General features: G+C 34.5%; 2 protein-coding genes across 2 annotated transcripts; both read left to right on the top strand.

The window, feature by feature from the left end:
- Window positions 1-372: 372 nt before the first annotated feature.
- On the top strand, window positions 373-14,300 carry LOC132714663 (neuronal acetylcholine receptor subunit alpha-7-like). The gene is made up of 7 exons (XM_060697567.1): window positions 373-507; window positions 8,423-8,637; window positions 8,986-9,174; window positions 9,511-9,639; window positions 10,523-10,740; window positions 12,132-12,272; window positions 13,600-14,300. Exons 2-7 carry the CDS (start codon window positions 8,439-8,441, stop codon window positions 13,927-13,929), a joined length of 1,206 nt encoding a protein of 401 aa, XP_060553550.1. The 5' UTR covers window positions 373-507; window positions 8,423-8,438; the 3' UTR covers window positions 13,930-14,300.
- On the top strand, window positions 5,293-7,984 carry LOC132714664 (acetylcholine receptor subunit gamma-like). The gene is made up of 4 exons (XM_060697569.1): window positions 5,293-5,391; window positions 5,606-5,760; window positions 6,303-6,347; window positions 7,903-7,984. The coding sequence occupies exons 1-4, from the start codon at window positions 5,349-5,351 to the stop codon at window positions 7,954-7,956; spliced, it is 297 nt and encodes a 98-aa protein (XP_060553552.1). The 5' UTR covers window positions 5,293-5,348; the 3' UTR covers window positions 7,957-7,984.
- Window positions 14,301-23,210: the final 8,910 nt, after the last annotated feature.

The raw sequence follows: 23,210 nt of genomic DNA, 5'->3' as shown, positions 1-23,210 counted from the left end.
GCAAATTATTGAAATTTGCTTAAATTGTTATAGTTTCATTATTTATTTACAGATTCGAAAAAGAAATGTTGACTTATTCGTTATGACCTTGACCTTTAACTGGTAAACTTAAATTATTGAAATTTGCTTATACGCAGTCAGGTAGACAAAACATGCATTAACGGATTGACTGAATTAGACTTTTATGCAAAATAGAGCTTATATAATATAATTTTTTAGTTCACTCTGCAGAGCCCTCGGACATATTGAATCAATTGCTCTACGGACCTGGCTTTCATGCGCCCTCGTGTTTCTGGGGATGTTTTATCGTATTAACCCTCGACCACGCTTACAGTGTAATATAGACATGAACTTTATCTAGACTAATTTGTTTATTAAACATTCTTCTTTCCCACAGGGTTGGACAGACTGTCAATTAAAATGGAACAGTTCACACTACGGATTTATTGACACCCTTCGTGTCCCTTATTCAGCCATTTGGGTGCCCGACTTAGCTCTTTATGATAGGTAATGTCTATACAATGTTAATGTCAGATAGACTATTAATTGATAGGTAACATCAACAAAGTTCTTTTTGTATGGTTAAAAAACCTTTGCTATTATTATTTGTTTTTTTAGTATAATATTATGTAATACTAGAAATAAAACAAAAGGAACATCTTTTATTTTGCGACACACTTCTTCACTTTTTTGATATTCATTCGCATTTCGACTACATGTTAATTGATGGTAATGGTAACATTGGTCACCCATAAATAAATATAAAAAGGAAGATATTGTGTAGAAGACCCCTATCAATTTTTGGGTCAAAGGTCAAGGTCACTATAACCTTAAAACTGAAAACGGTTTTTGCTCAATAACTTAAGAATTAATCAACCTACAGCTGTAAAATTTATAGCATCTAAACTGTACACATGGTCCTAATGTCATAGCTATCAGAACCTTGATGGTCAAGGTCACATCTAAATGTTTCAATATGTTAATTAGCCACAAGAGTTGTTTTGTTCTAGTATAATTCAAATCCTTACAAAGTTACAACAATTTAGCCTAAATTCAATAATTTGTCCTTGACGGTCAAGGTCATTGAAAGGTCAAGGTCAGTTCAACCTTTGAGAAAGTCTTGTCAAAAAGGTTGCTTTGTCCAAGTATGAAGATAATCCATTGATTACTTACCAAGATACAGTCAATGATAGAAATTATGAGGGGAATTCAATAAGCCATGGCCAATTTGAGTTTGATATATATATAAAGGTTCTGACCTAAAAGATGTTTTGTCTTATAGCCAGATACAGAAATGAACAAGAAAATATAATTGACAGTCTAGGTCAATTAAAGGTCAAGATCATCTAAATTATTTAATATGTTTGTTTGGTAACAAGTCTTGCTTTGTCCAAGTATAAATTAGATTCATACATAACAGAATTATGGCAATTCAACCAAAATTCAATAATTTGACCTTGATGGTCAAGGTCATTTTAAGCTCAAGGTCTGTTCAATCTTATCTTTTATAAGGACTTGTCCAAAAAATTGTATTTCCAAGTATGAAGATAATTCATTCATTAATAATTACCAAGTTGCAGTCAAGTTTAACAAAAATCAGTTCAAAGTCAATAATTTAACCTTCAAGGTAAAGGTCATAAATAAGCAAAGATCAATTTGAGTTTGATATACATTAGGGTTTTTTCCTGAAGAATGTTGTGAATTAATATGAAGTCAATCCATTCATTAATAACAAAGTTATAGGCAGTTGCAGCAAAAGAAATATGAAAAATTCAATAATATGACTGTCAAGGTCATTTTTGAGTGAAGGTCAAGGTCTGTCTAGTTAACTTGAAAGTCTATCCTAAAAGATTATTATGTTCAAGTTTGAAGACAATTCATTCAAAAATAACCAAGTTATAACCACTTATAGCAAAATTAAGCAAAATTTAGCTCAGGGTGAGCTTTTAGGATCGTTCCACACTTGTTCGTTTACACTCTAGCGGTCACATTTTTGCCTCAATCATCATCAAACTTTGTCAGGTTACTTATCTAGGTAATAGCTCAGATGAGTTCAAACATTATTCATCTCGGATGAAAAACTAGGTCACAGGAGCTAAAAATAGAAAAACCTTATTCACACTCTTGAAGTCACATTTTTGCCTCAATCATCATCAAACTTTGTCAGGATGCTTGTCTAGGTAATAGCTCGGATGAGTTCGGACATGGGTCATCTCGAATGAAAAACTAGGTCACAGGAGCTAAAGATAGAAAAACTTGTTAACACTCTAGTGGCTACTGTTTTGATCCAAAGATCCTGGAAATTGGTCTGAATGTTTTGTTTTTGATGATTCCTAGGTCGAGTTTGAATTGAGTCACCTGGGGTCAAAAAACTAGGTCACACCACTCAAATATGGAAAATCCTTGTTAACACTCTAGTGGTCACATTTTTTATTCAGTTCTCATGAAACTTGGTCAGGATGCTTGTCTAGGTAATTGCTTGGATGAGTTCGAACATGGGTCATCTCGGTTGAAAAACTAGGTCACAGGAGCTAAAGATAGGAAAATGTTGTTAACACTCTAGTGGCTACTGCTTTGATCATCAATATCCTGTAAATTGGTCTGAAAGTTTGTTTTGATGATTTCTAGGTCAAGTTCGAAATATGGTCACCTGGGGTCAAAAACTAGGTCATACCGCCAAAATATGGGAAAAAAACCTTGTTAACACTCTAGTGGTCACATTTTTTGACTCAATTATTCATCAAAACTTGGTCAGGATGCTTGTCTAGGTAATTGCTTGGATGAGTTCGATGGGTCAGGTGAGCTATCTAGGGCCATCTTGGCCCTCTTGTTTATTTTGCAATAAAGAAATTGTCAAGCTAAAAATGAAAATGTGATAATTTTATGCCCTAGCTAGGACAGCAACAACAGCATAATTGTACATAGCAAAAAGCATTAATGTTGAAAAGTCAAGCTTCAAACTACCAAGGACTTCGTTGTAAGCAATGCAGTTTTGCTATGGAAGGTAGTTTTGATATCACCCAGTGTCTGCTTATGATTAATGGTGTTTGCTTAGTCCGGCCTTGTTACGCGCCTGCAGTAGAATGGCTAGGGCATATAGTGTTACCCTGTTCCGTCATTCTGTCATCGTCAGTGTCCGTTTATTATCTTGGCAACTGTTGCAAACATTTGACCTATGGATATATCATAAGAAAATGCAGCTCAAGTTCGAATTTGGTCATGGCGCGATGACTTTTGGCAGAGTTCTGTCCCTGAAGATATCTTCAGTTTCAGGTTATTATCTCTCCAACAGTTATACAGATTCAACACAAATTTGACATTTTGATAATTCTTTTCAACTTGAAAAAATTTGAAATTTTCAGTTTCCGCACTCTTACTTTTGTGGAAATGTATATTTATTGTAGTTGTATGAGGTTGAAATCACACGTGCATGTATTTAACCAGAAAATACAAGTCAAGTTCGAAATTGGTTTTGGTCCTATGATTTTGACAGTGTTATCCTTGAACTCAAAATCCGCACTCTTACTCTGTAGGAATGTTATGTCTACCTATTTGAGCTAACCGGACGGCTTTTACTATGTGTGAAAAACAAGCTGAAAATTGCAAAATTTATTGCAAGTCAAGGGCAATAACTGTGACAAAAACAAAATAGATTCACATGCACAACTTCACATGCCGATCAACATTCCTGTAACGTTTCATGACTCTATGTCAAAAACTGTTTGAGCTATTTGGAGACACAAGTTGAAAAATTGCAAATTTTTACTAAGTCAAGGGCAAATAACTGTAACAAAACATAATAAATCCACAAGCATTCTAGTCAATAATTGTTTTATTATATATGAATAGGAAAATTCACAGAAAGTATAACGTACCTTATACATATACAACTTTTGTCTGTTTCGTTGAAGCGCGGGGAAAAAAAGACGCATGGGGAAGCCTTGCAAAACAACTATGCAAGTTTATACTCATCATTGCGGTGTAACTTTTAACTATAATAGTAAAATTTAGTGATATTTCAAAAGAACAAAACGCAACAATTATTTTTTTTAATGATCAAGCGTAAAATTAACAGTCTACGATATATGGTCATTGAATATGATTCCTATAAAAAGTTCTTGTTGACTACTGTTTGGACCAATGAGATTGCAAGCGATATTTAGATCATATAATAACGTACAATATCTTAATAGTCTGCACTTCACTAATTCTATCATATTTTTTTTTAAATATAAAGACATTGAAGAACACTAAAGTCTGTAGACTAAAAGTTATACTTCACTGTTGCAAGTCAGTTACTTTTTGAAAGATATACATGCAACATAAAAAAAAAAACATTACATTTTCAGGTTATTATTAGGTATTATTAGAAGTGATATTATGAAATGCGTTGTCTATTTGCTAAGTAAATAAAACTTAGATAAAGCACATATAGTTTTTCTTTGAATTAGAGGACATAATGCTATCAAATTTGATAACAGACGGCCAAGGACAATAATAGGGTTTAAAAAACCTTTTCCTCATTTCTCTTTACCGTGGACAGACTAACAGAAAATGATACTCTGTTTCAGGTTGTCTCATTAAACAAGATTTATACACGGTTTTTATTTGTTTGGGTCTTTGGAATTTTGGCAACGAACGCCCTCCATAGTTAAGAATCGCTTTTCACATTGTCATTTTTTTCTTCAAAACGTACAGTTGAGAAGCCACCGTCCAGTCGCCCCTGTTTGGAGGGCATATACCTATTAAGCGCCGCCCATGACTGTCAATTACGTGGTCCTTGTTTACTCTTAAAGGCACATCACGTATATTCAAAAAAGATATATTTTGGTCTAAATACTTGTCAAAAACTAAATTATCAGGGAAATAAGAAGTCCTATCATATCATCGGAAAACAAAGAACTTTCTCTAGGTCATTATATTTTAATAACAACCATATTCTATCTGTTTCGAAAAAATAATAAATACAAAGTACCCTTAGATTATATAAATGAAAATAAACAATTGTCTTCAAACAATTTTTTGTTTTGATTATGTTTTACTGGCAAAGATAAATCTCTCAAAATCTCTTACCCAATAGTCCAGAAGTCATAACATCACAGTCATTTCGAACAACAGTTTATGTGTCACGTGGGTTAAAATTAACAATAGAGGTATGCTATAAAATATTGCGATGTGTGATAAATAAATAAAGACTTTTTGTTGCAATTTATGTTCTGGATGATTTGGTTTAGACTTTCTTTCAATACGATTGTAGCGGATTTGTACTTTTTTTGTCCACAAATTTCCTGTTTGAAGTTCTGGAAATATATCAGTGTGTTATATAACGTGTACTTTTATTTTATAAAATGAATACGAGGATGCGCATCAGTTATATTTGCTTTGTTGCTGGTAAGTGTCTGTTTTTTTGTTTTATTTTACTGCTCCTTAAAACGGACTTTAATTACAAGAATCGGGAACTATTGTAATTAAAGTCCGTGGTCTGAGTAGACATTTTCTGTTAACCTGACAGTTGACTGTTTATATGTACACTATTTTGTCTGGCATCTTCTATGGTCATGTATGCAGTATGTTTATAGCCAATTTTGCTCAAATTTTATTTCAGTATGGTTGGGATGTACAGGTGATGAACTGGTATCTTCAACCCTCTATAATGATCTGTTTGAAAATTACAATACGGAGTTATTACCGGTATGCAAAAATGGGCCAAGTCATGTGAACGTCAGTTTAAATATAGCTCTTAGACAAATTCTTATTTTGGTAAGTTCTTTCACTTAAAAAAATCATAAATGCCTAAATTTACCGAATTATTTCCTACTGCTTCTTCCGAGAAATTGATCACGCTTGCAAAAGAATTGATGGATATTAATAAGCTGCCCGCACGCACATATGAAATATCTAAACTATAAAACAGTCAACAGCTGAAATACTTGTATTATTTATATCTGTTGCAGAATCTAAAAAACTGAAAATACTGGCACCTCACCGCTTGGAATCTAGTTCGATTCCTTATGTGAGGTAGCTATCCAGCCTGTTTGCGGAAGTTTGGTGGTCCACTCAGATGCTTTTTTTGGCCTGAAATAACGCACGGAGGTACACTCCACGTTGAAATTTGGAGAGTCGCCATGCGGTGTTTACAATTATGCGACTTTATAAAACAAAATAACAATTTGTGGTGCATACGTTAGATGAATGAAATAGAGATTCATTTTTTCCTTACACATTTTTTTACTCAAGCATTTGATGAACAGACACTTGAGTCTATTCAAATAACAACATGTAGCTGTATTTTCTAATTACAGAATGAGAAGGAACAGATAATGACGTCAAACATTTGGGTTCGGATGGTATGACTAATTTTATACACAATTGAATAGAGGTTTAAAAATGTAATTATACACATATATAACAATATATATTCACACTATCATACTATTTTGGAGAGATAGAAAAATATAATAGAGGGTTATACATTTATGTCGTTCATTAAAGGGACTCCACTGAGGTTTTTTTTGACATGATGGGACTGAAAATATTTTTTCCAGATAAATGTACCATTTGATGTTGGTTTAGACCACTAATCTTTGTGCAAAATTTCAGATAATTCGCGCACTTCGTTATTCCAGGATAATGATACAAATTGTAAAAAAAAATGACCAAAAATGAAAAGCGTTTAAACGTTTTTCACTCAAATCGGGCTAAGGAAAGCATAAAAATACGATTTTCAATTTATTTCAAAGTATATTTCTTAACTATCTTTGCATAAAAAAAGTAATTGCATTTTATAGTCTAAGTTTCATGCTTACGCACGTTCACCGACTTTACAGCTATTACCCCTGGTCATCGGGCTACTGGTATCTATCTATCAATCTCCCTGGGGAGTCTTTTAACTCCGCTTAGTGCAGCCGACACTTGGCGCAACGGAATATATACCACCTGCAGGAACCCATTTTACACCTGGGTGAAGTGAAGCAATTCGCAGGTAAATTCTCTTGCTAAGGAAATTAAAGCAGTGCCCCTGGCTGGGGTTCGAACCCGGGACCTCTCGATCCCTAAGCGCGCGTCCTACCACTGGACTACTGCTCCTACGATTTGCATATATTTCTGTTTAAAGTGCCCAGCTCATTTATTTTAGAAATTCAAATGTAATGTTTTTATTGCTTTTAAACCTCAGAGAGTCCCTTTAACATCTGCATAAGCACGATGACGCATTAAATCCCGAGCTCTCGGGGCAAGGAATTTAATAAGTCCTAAAGTGTTGACGTTAATGCACAAAAAGATGCATAATAGCACTATTCTTATTCAGTAATTCTGCGCTTCATTATATATTTACTTTTGTGATTTATTTTTTACAGATTTTATATACTTTGACAAAAGAACAAGTCATTACAAAACCAACATGTTGAATTATTCTAATATGACCTTGACTTTAAATTGACATTAACGGTCAAGGTCAAATTAAATTATTGAAATTTTTAAGATTTGTTACAATTTCAAGGTAAATTATTGAAATTTACTTAAATTGTTATAGTTTTCATTTTTATTTACAGATTCGAAAAGAAATGTTGACTTATTCGTTATGACCTTGACCTTTAAACTGGTAAAACTTAAATTATTGAAATTTGCTTATACGCAGTCAGGTAGACAAAACATGCATTAACGGATTGACTGAATTAGACTTTTATGCAAAATAGAGCTTATATAAATATAATTTTTTAGTTCACTCTGCGCACGAGCCCTCGGACATATTGAATCAATTGCTCTACGGACTGGGCTTTCATGCGCCCTCGTGTTTCTGGGGCGATGTTTTATCATATTAACCTCGACCACGCTTTACAGTGTAATATAGACATGAACTTTATCTAGACTAATTTGTTTATTAAACATTCTTCTTTCCCACAGGGTTGGACAGACTGTCAATTAAAATGGAACAGTTCACACTACGGATTTTATTGACACCCCCTTCGTGTCCCTTATTCAGCCATTTGGTGCCGACTTAGCTCTTTATGATAGGTAATGTCTATACAATGTTAATGTCAGATAGACTATTAATTGATAGGTAACATCAACAAAGTTTTTCTTTTTGTATGGTTTAAAAAAAACCTTTGCTATTATTATTTGTTTTTTTAGTATAATATTATGTAATACTAGAAAATAAAACAAAAGGAACATCTTTTTATTTTGCGACACACTTCTTCACTTTTTTGATATTCATTCGCATTTCGACTACATGTTAATTGATGGTAATGGTAACATTGGTCACCCATAAATAAATATAAAAAGGAAGATAATTTAAAGTTGAAAAGCTGATTTTAATTTAAATATTCGTATATTGATTAATCTGTTTACTTTTAGGAAAATAGTCGGTAGATAAGATATAATCAGATTAAGAAAATAACTATTGTTTCTGTTTAATTGATAGTTCTGCTGAAGAGGTCATGTTACCGGGATTAACTGAATACCGGGCAAAACTAAGCAGCAGTGGTACTGTCTACTATGGCTTTCCAACGGTGTTACACAGCGTCTGTCGGGTGAGGGTCACATATTTCCCGTTCGACACACAAGAATGTGGTTTGAAGTTCGGGTCATGGTCACATACACAATTAGATATTGACTTCTACCCAACTTCTCCGACAGGTATGATGTTTATTTTTCATGGTTATTTTTTTTCTAATTGAAATTAGATGTACAGTGAAATTGGTAGTCATATTACATTAATTAATGTCCTGAAAAAAATACTTATTAACATTAAAATTATTTTAGCGTTTTTTATTGTTTAGTTTTGATGTTAATGTTAAATACTGTACTTCAAACAATGTTTTTATTTGAGACTTTAATGACCTGTGATTAATCCATAAATACTTTTGTTTAACAATGTTTGTTTTCAATATGATCGTACCATGACTTATGATTTATGTATTACGTGTTTTGTATTATGACTATGTACAAATATGTATACGTCAATAAATTATATCTATCATATAGGAGATTTGAGTTCGTTCATAACGAATAACGAGTGGATAGTAACAGAAATTACAGCACAGCGGAACGTAATTATGTACCTAGAACCATATGCTGACGTCAATTTCATCGTTATTATGGCCAGACGTCCGGATCACTACGTAATGACGATGTTATTTCCATGTATTTTGATAGGAGCAACTGCAGCGATTGGTAAGTTAGGAAGTGTTGTTTGTTTAACTCCATGCTAGATACTTTTGTTATTTATTCTTGTTGCATTGTCTACAAAAACGAAGTTATTGGTGCCGTTATGAACTTTTGATCTTATTCTTTTTAATAACGTTTATTGCTAGATTTATGCAAATCTATTGTTTTACTAATAAAAATGAGCCGCGTCACGACAAAACCAACATAATGGGTTTGCGACCAGCATGGATCCAGACCAGCCTGCGCATCCGGATCCATGCTGGTCGCAAACCCACTATGTTGGTTTTGTCGTGACGCGGCTTAAATATACATTGTCCTAATGAAATATCCTATTTTGTTCAGGTTTTCTGCTGCCAGCTGAGAGCGGGGAGAAAATTTCATTAGAAGTTACTGTGTTGCTGTCTCAGTCAGTGTTTCTACTGGTCATATCTGACTTCCTACCACCGTCTGCTGATGACTTCCCAATTCTTGGTAAGTTTGTTCATAACAAACAAATATGTTGTATAGTATCAAGGGATATTTGTTTATGTTTCTAGGAGTACATGTATATACTATGTAGATAGGTCATAATTCTCAGATTTTTTTGGAGTTTGTTTGAAGAAAATCCCTAAACTTTAAAAGAGGTAAAAATGAATCATTTAAAGTCAACATTGTCTTTGGGGTGAAATTTAATTCTTTGTATTATTCATTCAATAGTTTATATATTGAAGTGTCTTGCAAACTAAATAAATCTACACAACTTGAACTTATGAGTTATGTTCATCATAAATGGTCAATGAAGATGGTTGATTGATAAATTCATAGACAGCTGTCATCATGCAAAATGTGCATTGGCTACAGTAAAATCATCACCCGAACCAACGTTTGATCATTGATGTATCATTTACATATTTCTATTGCTAAATTAATTTATGCACATAATAAATGTATATATTATGGACGAAATGGTCTCTTAGTTGTTGATGTACAACAGCCATTGCCCGTACTATCTGTAACAGCTATTCACATAGTAAACATTTGCGCTTGTTGAAAAACAACACCGTGTAGAAAGGAAAACACATACGTTATTTACTGCAATTATACGCAATTCAATGAGAAGGGTTATTATGTTAAGTATGCATTGCAAGCTTATACAATTCAACTTGTATCATCTTTACGTTCACAGGAGTTGTGTGATCACAGGAGACATGTGTTTCGTTACCACCTTAGTCCTCCCAAATGTGACGTCGACGTCAGTTTGTTTTTCTACTTTAGATCAGATGAAATCACAGTACTCTAGCCAATATCATGAAGTATGTAAAATATGGCAATATCTGTAAGAGGTTTTCATGTAAGGTATTTTACATCTTCGCAGGTTTATATTTCGCTGTGTCAATGTTGCTGGTTGGTTTGTCATTAGTGATGTCAGTGTTTGTGTTGAACGTGCATCATAGAGGTGACGTCAAAGGTAAAACAGTTCCGTCATGGACGCGAAGATATCTTCTGCAGAATCCTAGAAATCAGTGTTTTTCAAATAAGTACGATGTTGACAGTGTGGACACTATGGATAAAGAAAATAAAGGTTATGTCCAGGTAGTTTTATTTCTTATTTCTTCATATGTAATATATTGTAATGCACACTATCACAAACATCCTGACCGAAAGCTACTAATCAGTAAATAAACAAATGTTGTGTTTTACATTTGCAATTAAAATTAACTAAAAGTCAACATGAATATTGTTACATATGAATATTTTTGACAGGTTATATACGACCCCATATAAACGATTTCATATATAACCAAGTTGTTTGGCGCAGGTTACATTGCAAACAACCGTTGATAAACGGTCATATAACATGTGAAAATATATATAACGAATTTATAATACAGCACACTTACTTAGTTTGAAACAAAAATGAAATTAGTTCATAAATTGACATAGTGTGTATATTATTAGTTATGGCCCTATACAAACGTTTGATTGGAAATATAATCCGATCCGCTAGGCGAGGGTTATATAACAAACAAACGTTTGTATACGGTCATTTTTAAAACCAGTCAGAAATATTTATAACTAATTTATAATACAAAAAACTTCTTTTTTTTAAAGCAAATTGGCGGCAGTGGTGGGGGTTTTAATGCGTTTATTTAAGGTCGCCGCCGGAAAACCCATATGGGCGACCGTACACTCAAGTCGGGCCATCCTAGAGCGTCTGCCGAGATTTTTCTTCGATTTTTTTCCCAGCTTTTATTCGTGGCAGAAGACCACGGTATCCCTCCGGGCATTATTTCAGTCACGACCGGGCACCTGGGTAGAACCACCGACCTTCCGTAAGCCAACGGGGAGAGCTGATATGGAGCTATATAAACGCCACGATTATCCAATGAAAAGTGACACTATAAATATAATAAAACCTTTTATTACATGTTTTGCAGTAGATTACTGAATTATAACGGTTAATTATATTCTGATAATTTCACAGTAATGATTACCAAATATAATTTCACAGTAGCCGAACTATATTTGGCGTAAAAATAAAATATTTATCATTAATGAATGTTTTTTTTCAGCGGAAATGTAGTCAATCATAATAAAAAATGTACGTGATAACTGTAGTTCATAAATATTTACGAACGTTGTGCTGAAAAACATTTAAAATCTAAAAATAATCATGGAATTATATTTTGCTTCAACATTGTGACGTCATTATTTGATGACGTCATGAAGATAAGAGCATGACGTTACGCGGCAAAAATCAGTAAAATGGTGTAAAAATCGTTAAAAAATCATGAAATAAACAGAAAATTTGTTTGTTTTACATGTAAGATCAAATAATATTTCACTCGTGAACCCCAGCTATTATATTTTCACTCGTGGCTACGCCACTCGTGGAAAAAATTGCATCTGGTGTTCACTCGGTGAAATATTTTTCGATCTTACACTGAAACAAACAAATATCCTCTATCTATTTTGTATTTCAGAACGAGTCAAGGAGATTCACTAATAGTGTATTTCTAGGTGGTAGAAATTACAAACTGCCAAAATCTGAACCCAACGCAGCCTATAAACGTAATTGCAACTGCGCAAGGCCAGAAGAGACTAACACCAATATAAATGTACAGGTAAATATTGTGCAAACTATACAATTTTTGATAAGGGATAAATATTGTCATCACTTATATATTTTATATACATGTATACTTAAGGACAATGAAAACGCACGCCCGCACTATATGTATTTTATTACATGAAAACAAAACACTAACGACTCAATTACATATATATCATTACTTAAATTCAAAACACACATTTAACAAATGAAAATAATTTAAAATGTTTGAAATCAAATGGACACCAGTAAATCGAAGAACCTAAGGTGAAAATCTAAAAATCACACTTTTTCATCAGAGTAATGGCAAAAACCAAAATTAAAATCCAATACAAATTCACTCATAAATGTCTATTCGTAATGTCACCGTCGGGATCTTGATAAACGACAATGTCCTCCATCAGCGTCTCCTACAGATGTACATGGTCGCCTCATAGATCTTACGGTGCGGATAGTCACGCCATTCGGCCTGTATAGTGTAGTGCAAAAACGCTGGTGAAGCCGATAAATTGTAGACCGATGGACACCAAAACGATTGGCGCTTTGTTTGTAAGATAGACCAGACTGAATCTGTCCTAAATAAACCCAGCGGTAATGGTTTCTTTGTAGAACCAATGATACAATTTGCTAGAAAGTCTTCAGTAGTGTTTGAAATTTATCACCTTTTATAAAGGAAAAGTGATACTATGCAATTTCCATGTGAGCTTTTACGATTTCTTAAACTGTTCATTGGCATAGTTTAATATTAATTTTCATAAAGAATTTAATTGCTCGTTTGTGTCTAACATTTCTAGAAAGGTGTGTAAAACAAGTTTATAATTAACAGTTTAAAAAAATAAATAATTTCATTTCAAAAAAGTAACCATGAATTTGTTCAATCTGTTTTTCTGTTGTGATCTTATCACAATTAGCCAAAAGTGTTACTTTTGATTCTCCGAGTACTGTCTTTATTATGCAATAATTTCATTAAAATGCAATCATTTTTCATAACGTTGGTATCTAAATGACCGGAATGCATTCGGTTTTATGAAACTGTGAAAAAATATTTAAAAGAAATATATTTTCCTTGTTAAAATGCAATTATCACGACCGTGCGTTTTCACTGTCCTTAAGTATATATTGGCTAGATTTAAATCCAGATATTCGTGACAATCTAGCTAGAATAAATATTGCAATGGTTCAGTTTTCTGAAAAACTAAAGCTGTTTACCTAGACAGCATTTTTTTTAAACTGTTGACAATTTCTTATAATTTACTAGTGCTGCTAGAAGGCATCAATATACTTTAACAGTAATGGAAATATCCAATTTTAAATAATTTACTTCGTTAATTTCGTTGCAGAATGAAAGGACACAATCGAAAAACACAATCGCCCAATTGGATATGAATGGTCCTACTGAAAAATTACATAGAAATGACTCGGTATTCTCCACTGGAAATCAGCAACTACTGGAAGTATCGCTTCCAAAAGAACACAGACGGATGCTAAGAAATATTGAGAGACATTTTGCTTTAAATGACGAGGAGGAGAATGTCCGTGAAGACTGGCAGAAATTAGCGCGAATTCTCGATAGGGTTTGTCTGCTGCTGTATATATTATGCTTTAGTATAGTAACACTAATCTATGTGTTAAAACTTATCTCTGGAAGGGAGGGTCCTTCCAGAACATAACACAACTCATATGGACCACAACTTAAATATGCAGGAGTACTGAAAATGTGCAGGAGACTTATCCTCAGAGTGTCTTCGTCAGTTATATTCTGAATTGTGATCACCTGTTTCGTTCACATAATATATAAGTTACAAGAACATTGATTCAGGTCGAGTAAAAATCCTGTCATATTGTAAGTTAGTGTTTTCCGAAATTCATAATTAACTGAATGCACGAATTCTTCCATTCAACTCAAACGCAGACAGCAATCTATTCATATTAGAAATGTTAATAAAACACATGTAAATCATATATTTGAAGAGGAAATGTGCAGTTTCTATTTATTTTAAAGAGTTTTAATTAAGGATGGTCTACTTTGTACATAATATAAATATTTATATGTGTGTTTTATTTTCTTTTAACTTGATTTTTTTTTTATAGTTTTATGATGTTCAAAAATAAACACAAAAACAGATTAGTTTTATATTGTATCACAAGTCAGAGTATGGATTGTTGCATGTACATGTACTTTACATATGGCCAGTATAGATGAGATGGAAAACATGTGTCAACACGTGACAAGATATCCCTTGTTAATCAAAATTGTCAATTTATTAGTTACACACACTTCTCTAATTATTGTTGTATATAATGATGTTAAAACCATATTGTGACAAAATAAAAATAATTTTAACATATTGACATGTCCTTTTTAATACAAGAAGAAAAACGATACAAAATGCAAAACAAAAAAAAACTGCATGTAAAATTAACATGTTGTTATGAACATTGTATGGTTGTTACTTATGAATTATGGCTGTTGATCAATGTATTTCTATTAATGTTATACTTATATTTTTATCTGAAAAAAAAAATAAATGTGAAAAAATTACTAAGGGCAATAACACCAAAATCATAGTTATAAAAGAGAGATAAAGTTCTAAAACAGCGTGCTTCTCATTAATGAGATAAACCCACTGGCCATAGCTTTCACAGAGGCGGTGGATCGCAGCGGCATTGGAGTATTCGTTGGAGAATTTATCGCAGAAGCCATGGAAGTGGTAGATAAAACTAGAAATGTGTCCATAGGACACGGGTGCCCCTCCCCCCCCCCACACTCCTCCGTTTTGTCAATCTTATGACTCTAGATCAAATATATTTTGGGCTTCATGTGCCACAAGTTGAAAATTAATCTTTTACTAAGCAATGGGCAAGATCTTTACACAGACTGAATAAATCCACAAGCAAACCTCAAGGTGCATAAGTACACATGCTGACCAACATTCTTGTAAACTTTCAGGTACAGGTCGAATACTTTTTGAGCTATGCTTGAACAAGTTGAAAATTGCAAATTAATATACTAAGTCAAGGGCAATAACTTTAACAAAACTGAAAAAAATCCACATGCCAAATCCGAGGTGCATAGCTTCACAGTGATGTTGATCATTATTCCTGTAAAATTGGTTGATCAAGGAACAAATAACACAACATAATGAAACCGTTTTTACTAAGTCAAGGGCAATAACTCTACAAATACTGGATAAATCCACAAGCGAAACCCAAGGTGCACAACTACACATGCTGACCAACATTCCTGTTAAGTTTCATAGGTTAAACACATTTTGAGGTACCCACAAATTGAAAATTGCAAATATTACTAAGTCAAGGGCAATAACTCTGACTAAACATATTAATTCACACAAAAATACCCAGGTGCAAAATTACACATGCTGATCAACATTCCTGTAAAGTTTCATGACCCTGGTCAAATACTTTTTGAGGTATGTGCGACACAAGTTGAAAATGGCAATTTTTTACTAAGTAAAGGACAATAACTCTGACAAAACTAAATAAATCCACAAGCAAAATGCTAGATGCACAACTTCACATGGTGATCAACCTTCCTGTAAAAGTTCATGACTCTTGGTCAAATACTTTTTGAGTTATGTGCGACACAAGTTGAAAATTGTAAATTTTTACAAAGTCAAGGGCAATTACTCTTAAAATACTAAATATATCAACACAAAAATACCCAGGTGCACAGCTACACATGCTTATCGACATTCCTGTAAAGTTTCATGACCCTAGGTCAAATACTTTTTGAGCTACATGCGACACAAATTGAAATTTTCACTAAGTCAAGGGCATTAGCTCTAACAAAACAAAATCCACAAACGACCCCACTCAGTCAAGGGCAATAGCTCTAACAAAACAAAATCCACAAACGAAACCCCAGGTGCACAACTTCACATGCTGAGCAACATTCCTGTAAGGTTTCATGACTGCATGTCAAATACTCTTTGAGTTACATGCGACACAAGTTGAAAATTGCAAATTTTTACTAAGTCAGGGGCAATAACTTTAAAAATACTAAATAAATCCACATAAAATACCCAGGTGCACAACTTCACATGCTGAGCAACATTCCTGTAAGGTTTCATGACTCTAGGTCAAATACTTTTTTTAGCTATGTGCGACACAAAATGAGAACAGACGGACAGACAGAAGGACGGTAAGATTGATAAAAGTGACAGTTTTGCAAAAATGCGTATCGACTTTTGACTAAGTCTTGTTTGCAACATCCAACACCATCATCGGATACCATTTAAATGTTAATCAATTGTGAATGGACGATGGTCCAACACATCAAGGCTAAGTTATTTTAAAAAACATCCAAGAATGAACAAGAACCAGTTGATGCTCCCCAAATAGGTTTTGAATGCAGAAAAAGATACATCTTGTAGTTTCAGACTTATGTCCCGGACAAAGTTCAAAGTACACTAATTCAAAACTTAGGCAAGACAGAGTTACTGTTCTTTGCACTGCTCATATACCAGTGATATCTATCTACCAATAACCTACAAAGTTTCTTGTTCATATCTCTTATAGTGTCATATAGTTATGTCCTGGACAAAGTTCAAAATGTAACAAGAATTTTTAACAGAGTTACCAACGTCCCCCGCCTCCAGCAAGTTTTATATTAAGTATAAAATTGTGCTATTTCAAAAGATTGAGGTATGGCTCTCAGGACTTTCAGTCCAAAATTATGATCGATCCATATTATGACTGATGCTAGATCTGCAATAATTATTGCAATAATAAATTTTTTAAAGAAATAAAATGAAACATTGAATTAAACTAGAAATGTGTCCACAGGACACGGATGCCTCCACACGCCACTGTTCTGTCAATCTTATGACTCTAGGTCAAATATTTTTTTGGACTAATGTGCCACAAGTTGAAAACTAAAAATCAACAAAGGGCCATAATTCTGTTAAATTTGATCGCAGCAAAAATTTCTTCCTTAACTACCATCTTACACATTAAGGTTATTCATCCATGGAAGTTTAAGCGAAATCTGCCATCCAGTTTAAGAGGAGTTGCGTTCACAAAATTTCTACATAGTACATTTTTGTATATAGTGAAAAAATCAACAAAGGGCCATAATTCTCTTAAATTTGGTCGCAGCAAAAGTTCCTTCCTTTACTGCCATTTACACAGTAAGGTTGTTCATCCCTGGAAGTTTAAGCAAAATCTGCAATCTGGTTTAAGAGGAGTTGCGTTCACAAAATTTCTACATAGTATATAGTGAAACAAGAGCGATCAGGAATCACATGTGTCGCCTCATAATGGCCAATTTCATGCTGGGACAAATTTTGTGACAGACGGACGGACAGACAGACGGACAGTGCACAACTAGACTTGGTACTGATCATTCATGTAAAGTTTGGATAAAATTGCACCAGTAGTTTATGAGGAGTAGTCCGGACACGCTTTTGCGTATCTGGCAACACACAGAAAAAAACACCTTTTTATCAAAGGGCCATTATTATTATTATTATTATTATTATTATATACCACATTTCTATAGCACTCTTTTCATAAATAATAAATGTTCAAGAGTGCTTTACATAAATCCGATAAAACATAATCATATATATATAAGACATAATGTACAACATAAATTAAGTAAACCTATTAAACAAAAATGATAATCTAAAACCAGTAAAGGATGGTAAGAAATACAGACACATTTAGTTTAAAATCAACGCACAATTAAAATTAACACTGATAATATAGCAAAAGTAGTACATGATTTATGAACTAACGTCCATAGAACTTTATGAAATAATGTGTTTGAGAGCTCTCTTAAAACACGGCAAGGTATTACAGTCTCTAATGTCAGGTGGTAACGCGTTCCATAATTTCGCTGCGGCTGTCTGGAAGCACCTGTCACCATATCGTACTGTCCGAGATTTAGGCACAACTAATGTCATTGAGTTATTCTGGGACCTCAGATTTCTGACTGGGATGTACACGTCTATCATGTCTTTTATAGGCTGGTGATTGATCGATGAGGGATTTATATGTATAAGTCAAAATTTTATATTCGACCCGATACTCTACCGGAAGCCAGTGAAGTTCACGTAAGATAGGTGTTATGTGGTCATATTTGAGTGTTTTGGTCACGATTCTAGCTGCTGTATTTTGAACATGTTGTAACTTGGTCATTGACTGCTTAGAGACTCCATATAACAGGCATTACAGTAGTCTAACCTAGAAGTAACAAGTGAATTTACTAGAGATTTGGTTGCGTTTAACAGTAAGATAGGGTCTGATGTGACGATTTGTCTTAATTGTGCATAACAGTTCCTACAGACATTATTTACATGTTGTTCCATCCTCATGTTCGAGTCAAGAAATGCCACCAAGATTGCGCCACACTAGATTATTGGCTTATTTTTCGAACCGCCGACTGTTACTGTAACATCTGAAACAGGTTGTGCGTTATGTTCAGATGCAGAAGATGATCAACTCTGTTTTATCGCCCGTTTAGCTTCCAGCATGTTGGCATTCATCCAAACTTACAATATCTTCAAGACATCTTTCAATACGGTTTATATTCTCTTGAATTGAAATATTAGTCACTGGTTGAAGGATAGATAGAGTTGTGAGTCATCTGCGAAGAAATGGTTGTTTAGATCATGTTTACGGCAGATTTCTCCGACAGGTTTCGTATACATCACATAGCTCTTGGGTCCCAGACAGACCCTTGAGGTACACTGTAACTCCATGTGGACTGGCTGTGATAGTTTTGTTGTTTATGCATACAGTCTGGTATCGGTCGGTCAGGTATGACGTCATCCATGCGAGTGGCTTGCCTGTAATTCCAAAGTGTAGTTCAAGGCGGCGAAGGAGCGTTTCGTGATCAATTGTATCAAAAGCAGCAGACCAAATCAAAGCATCACAAGAATAGTCACATTTTTATTATCCAAAGACCGTAGATCATGTCATTTTGAACTTTAAACTTGCGATAAGCAGATTGGTTGACCTCGTGTAGATTATTTGTCTTCAGATGGCTCTCAAGTCGTACGTCAACGACCTTTTCCAAGATTTTAGACAGGAATGGCAAGTTAGACACAGGCCTATAGTTTTTCAGTTCGTTAGGATCTAAATTTGGTTTCTTTAGAAGTGGTCTTATTCGTGAGTGTTTGAACATTTTTGGTACATAAGCAGCATCCAAGGACACGTTTATAAAACTGGTTATCAATGGTGTTAGTTTATCTAGGCATTCTTTTAACAGCCATGTTGGAATGGGATCTAACTCACAGGATTTGGTGGCTGATTTTTTAATCAATGCTTTCACTTCTTGCTCTGTGGTTGGAGCAAACACAGTATATTTGACACCCGTATATTCAGATTCCATATCTACATTATCCGGTACCGATTGTGTTTGAGAACGTATGTTATTCCTTATTGTTTCAATCTTTCCGATAAAGAAGTCACTGAATTTCTGGGCAAGGCGCTCTGAAGATGAATCAAATGGTAGAATCACTTCATTTGTATCTCCAAGTAGACCTTTGGTAATCTTAGATAGACTTTTATGATCATTGCCACAAGACTCTATTTTACTTGTATAGTATTCTACACGAGCTTGTTTTAACATCTTGTTCACACTAGAACAGTGTGTTCTGTAGATCTGATGGTCTATTGTAAGTTTAGCTTCACGCCATTTCCGTTCCAGTTTACGTTTTTCATGTTTGGCTTCGTGGAGTTGCTCTGTATACCAATGTAATAGTCTTGTTAATGATCGGAGCATGTTTATCCAAAATAGAGGTTAGACTGTCTGAATACTCCATCATAAAACCATCTATGTCAGAAGGGATACACTCTTTGTTGAAGAATTCCATTTTCCGTATGTCATCTCGAAAAGAATCAATGTCAATTGCGCGAAGTTTTCTGTAAGAAACCAATTTCCGTACCGGTGCAGGTTTTGAGGCTTTGACATAAAATGTAACAGCAAAATGGTCACGTAAGATATTTCCACTAGAATCAGAGAGTCCAGGATCTACGACCTCTATGTTTGATACAATGTTGTCTGTTTCCCTTGATATCACTACGTCCAATGTATGACCTGCAACATGGGTTGGTTCTTGTACATGCTGATGCATACCACATGCATCAAGGTTACTTGTAAATTTTCTCGTATCGTTGTTGTCTGGTATATCTAGATGAAGGTTCAGATCGCCTACTATGATTGCAGAATTGTCAACTGTAGCGTACTTAGTTAAGAAAAGGGGCCATAACTCGGCCAAAAATCATTCAACCGGAAAACCCGTGCAATATGCGCAAGGACTTGAGCTACAGATCAATCCTGTAAAGTTTCATTGAAATTGCATAAGTGGTATAAGAGAACTAGTCCGGACAAACTTTAAAATTAAAAATTACTAAAGGGCCATAACTCTGACAAAAATCATTGAACCGGAAAATGCTGACAATATGCACAACTAGACTTGGTACTGATCATTCCTGTAAAGTTTGGATGAAATTGCACCAGTAGTTTATGAGGAGTAGTCCGGACAAGTTTTGTGACGGACGGACGGACAGACAGACGACAGAGAAGTGATCCCTATATGTCGCCACTACTCCGTAGAGGCGACACAAAAATCAACAAAGGGCCATAATTCTGTTAAATTTGGTCGCAGCAAAAATTCCTCCCTTTACTACCATCTACACATTAAGGTTGTTCATCCCTGGAAGTTTAAGCAAAATCTGCCATCCAGTTTAAGAGGAGTTGCGTTCACAAAATTTCTACATAGTATATAGTGAAAAAAATAAACAAAGGGCCATAATTCTGTTAAATTTGGTCGCAGCAAAAATTCCTTCCTTTACTGCCATCTACACATTAAGGTTGTTCATCCCTGCAAGTTTAAGCAAAATCTGCCATCCGGTTTAAGAGGAGTTGCGTTCACAAAATTTCTATATGGTATATAGTGAAAAAATCAACAAAGGGCCATAATTCTGTTAAATTTGGCGGCAGCAAAAATTCCTTCCTTTACTACCATCTACACATTAAGGTTGTTCATCCCTGTAAGTTTAAGCAAAATCTGCCATCCGGTTTAAGAGGAGTTGCGTTCACAAGATTTCAGGACGTACGGACAGAAGTACAGACGGACAAGTGCAACGCTATATGCTCCCACTCTGTGGGGGCATAAAAATCTATCATGTTAATGAAACACGGAATTTAAAAATCTATCATGTTAAGCTTTGACCTCTAAGTGTGACCTTGACATTGGAGGTAGGGGTGCAGGTGTTGTGCACGACATAACGTCTTATTATTGTTACTATGTGTGCCAAGTATTTTCAAAATCCCTTGAAATATAAAGAAGTTATAGATCGGACATAAAATATACCCTATTACAGACTATGTTAATCTTTGACCTCTAAGTGTGACCTTGGAGGTCGTGACCCATGTTTGCGCCTGATATATCGTCTAATTATTGTGATTATTTGTGCAAAGTATTTTTAAAATCGCTTGATCTATGAAAAAAGTATGGACTGAACACAAAATGTACCCTATAGCAGACTATGTAAATCTTTGACCTCTAAGTGTGACCTTGACCTTGGAGGTAGGGACACAGGTGTTACACATGACATATCATCTTATTATTGTGACTATTTGTGCCAAGTATATTCAAAATCCCCTGATCTATGAAGAAGTTATATACAGGACACAAAATGTACCATATAACAGCATCTGTTAACCTCTGACCTCTAAGTGTGACCTTGACCTTGGAGGTAGGGTTGCCGGTGTTGTTCTTGACATATCCTCTTATTATTGTGACAATTTGTGTCAAGTTATTTCAAAACCCGAAGAAGTTCTAGATTGGACACTAAGTTTACCCTAAAACATACTATGTTAATTTTTGACCTCTAAGAGTGAACTTGAACTTGGAGGTAGGGATGCAGGTGATGTGTATGACACATCCTCTTATTATAGTGACTATTTGTGGCAAATATTTACAAAATCCTTTGATCTATGAAAAAGTTATCGACCGGACACAAAATATACTCTATAACAGACTATGTTGATCTTTGACCTCCAAGTGTGACTTTGACCTTGGAGGTAGGTGACCAGTTTTGCGCATGACACATCATCTCATTATTGTGGAGTGGCAAGTATTTACAAAATCCCTTCAAAGATAAGAAAGTTATGGACTGGACCCGACATATACTCTCAAATAGACAATGTTGACCTTGAATGAGCAAGTGCGACCTTGACCCTGGAGGTATGGGTCTGGTTGTTGCGCATGACACATGGTCTTATTATAACGAACATTTGTGCCAAGTTATTTCAGATTCCTTTGATAAATGACAAAGTTATGGAACGGACAGAAAGTGTGACGGACGGACGGAGCTTATTTCTATATCCCCCTTTTTTCTTCGAAAAGGTGGGAGACAAATATGAACAAAGAGCAATAACTCCAAAATTAGGCAAGGCACAGTAACAGTTCTTGTGCACTGCACATCCACCAAATGTGATCTATCTACCTACAAAGTATCTTGTTCATATCTATTATACCTTCAAAACTATGTCCCGGAATATGTTCAATGTGTAAATATGAACAAAGGGCAATAACTCCAAAATAAGGCAGAGCAGAGTTATGATTCTTTTGCACTGTACTTCTACCCAATGAAATCTATCTACCTACATAAGTTTATGTTGATATCTCTTCTAGTTTCAGAGTTATGTCACGGACAAAAATAAAGTATAAAAATGAACAAAGGGCAAAAACTCCAAAATTAGGCAAGGCAGAGTTACGGTTCTTGTGCCTTGCACTTCTATCAATGAGATCTATCTATCTACAACGTACAAATGTATCATGTTGATATCTCTTATAGTTTGAGAGTTACGTCCCGGACAAGAAAAAGGACAGACAGATAACTGGACAGACAAAGCGGCGACTATATGCTCAGCCTTTAGAGAGCATAAAAATTTTTTGTATTTTTCTTAAAAAAT

This window comes from Ruditapes philippinarum, unplaced genomic scaffold (assembly GCF_026571515.1).
Source record: "Ruditapes philippinarum isolate M1 unplaced genomic scaffold, ASM2657151v2 ctg7217_1_1_1_1, whole genome shotgun sequence".
NCBI classification, from domain to species: Eukaryota; Metazoa; Mollusca; class Bivalvia; order Venerida; family Veneridae; genus Ruditapes; species Ruditapes philippinarum.
Note: the sequence above shows the minus strand (reverse complement) of the source record. Positions and strands in the feature narration are given on the sequence as shown.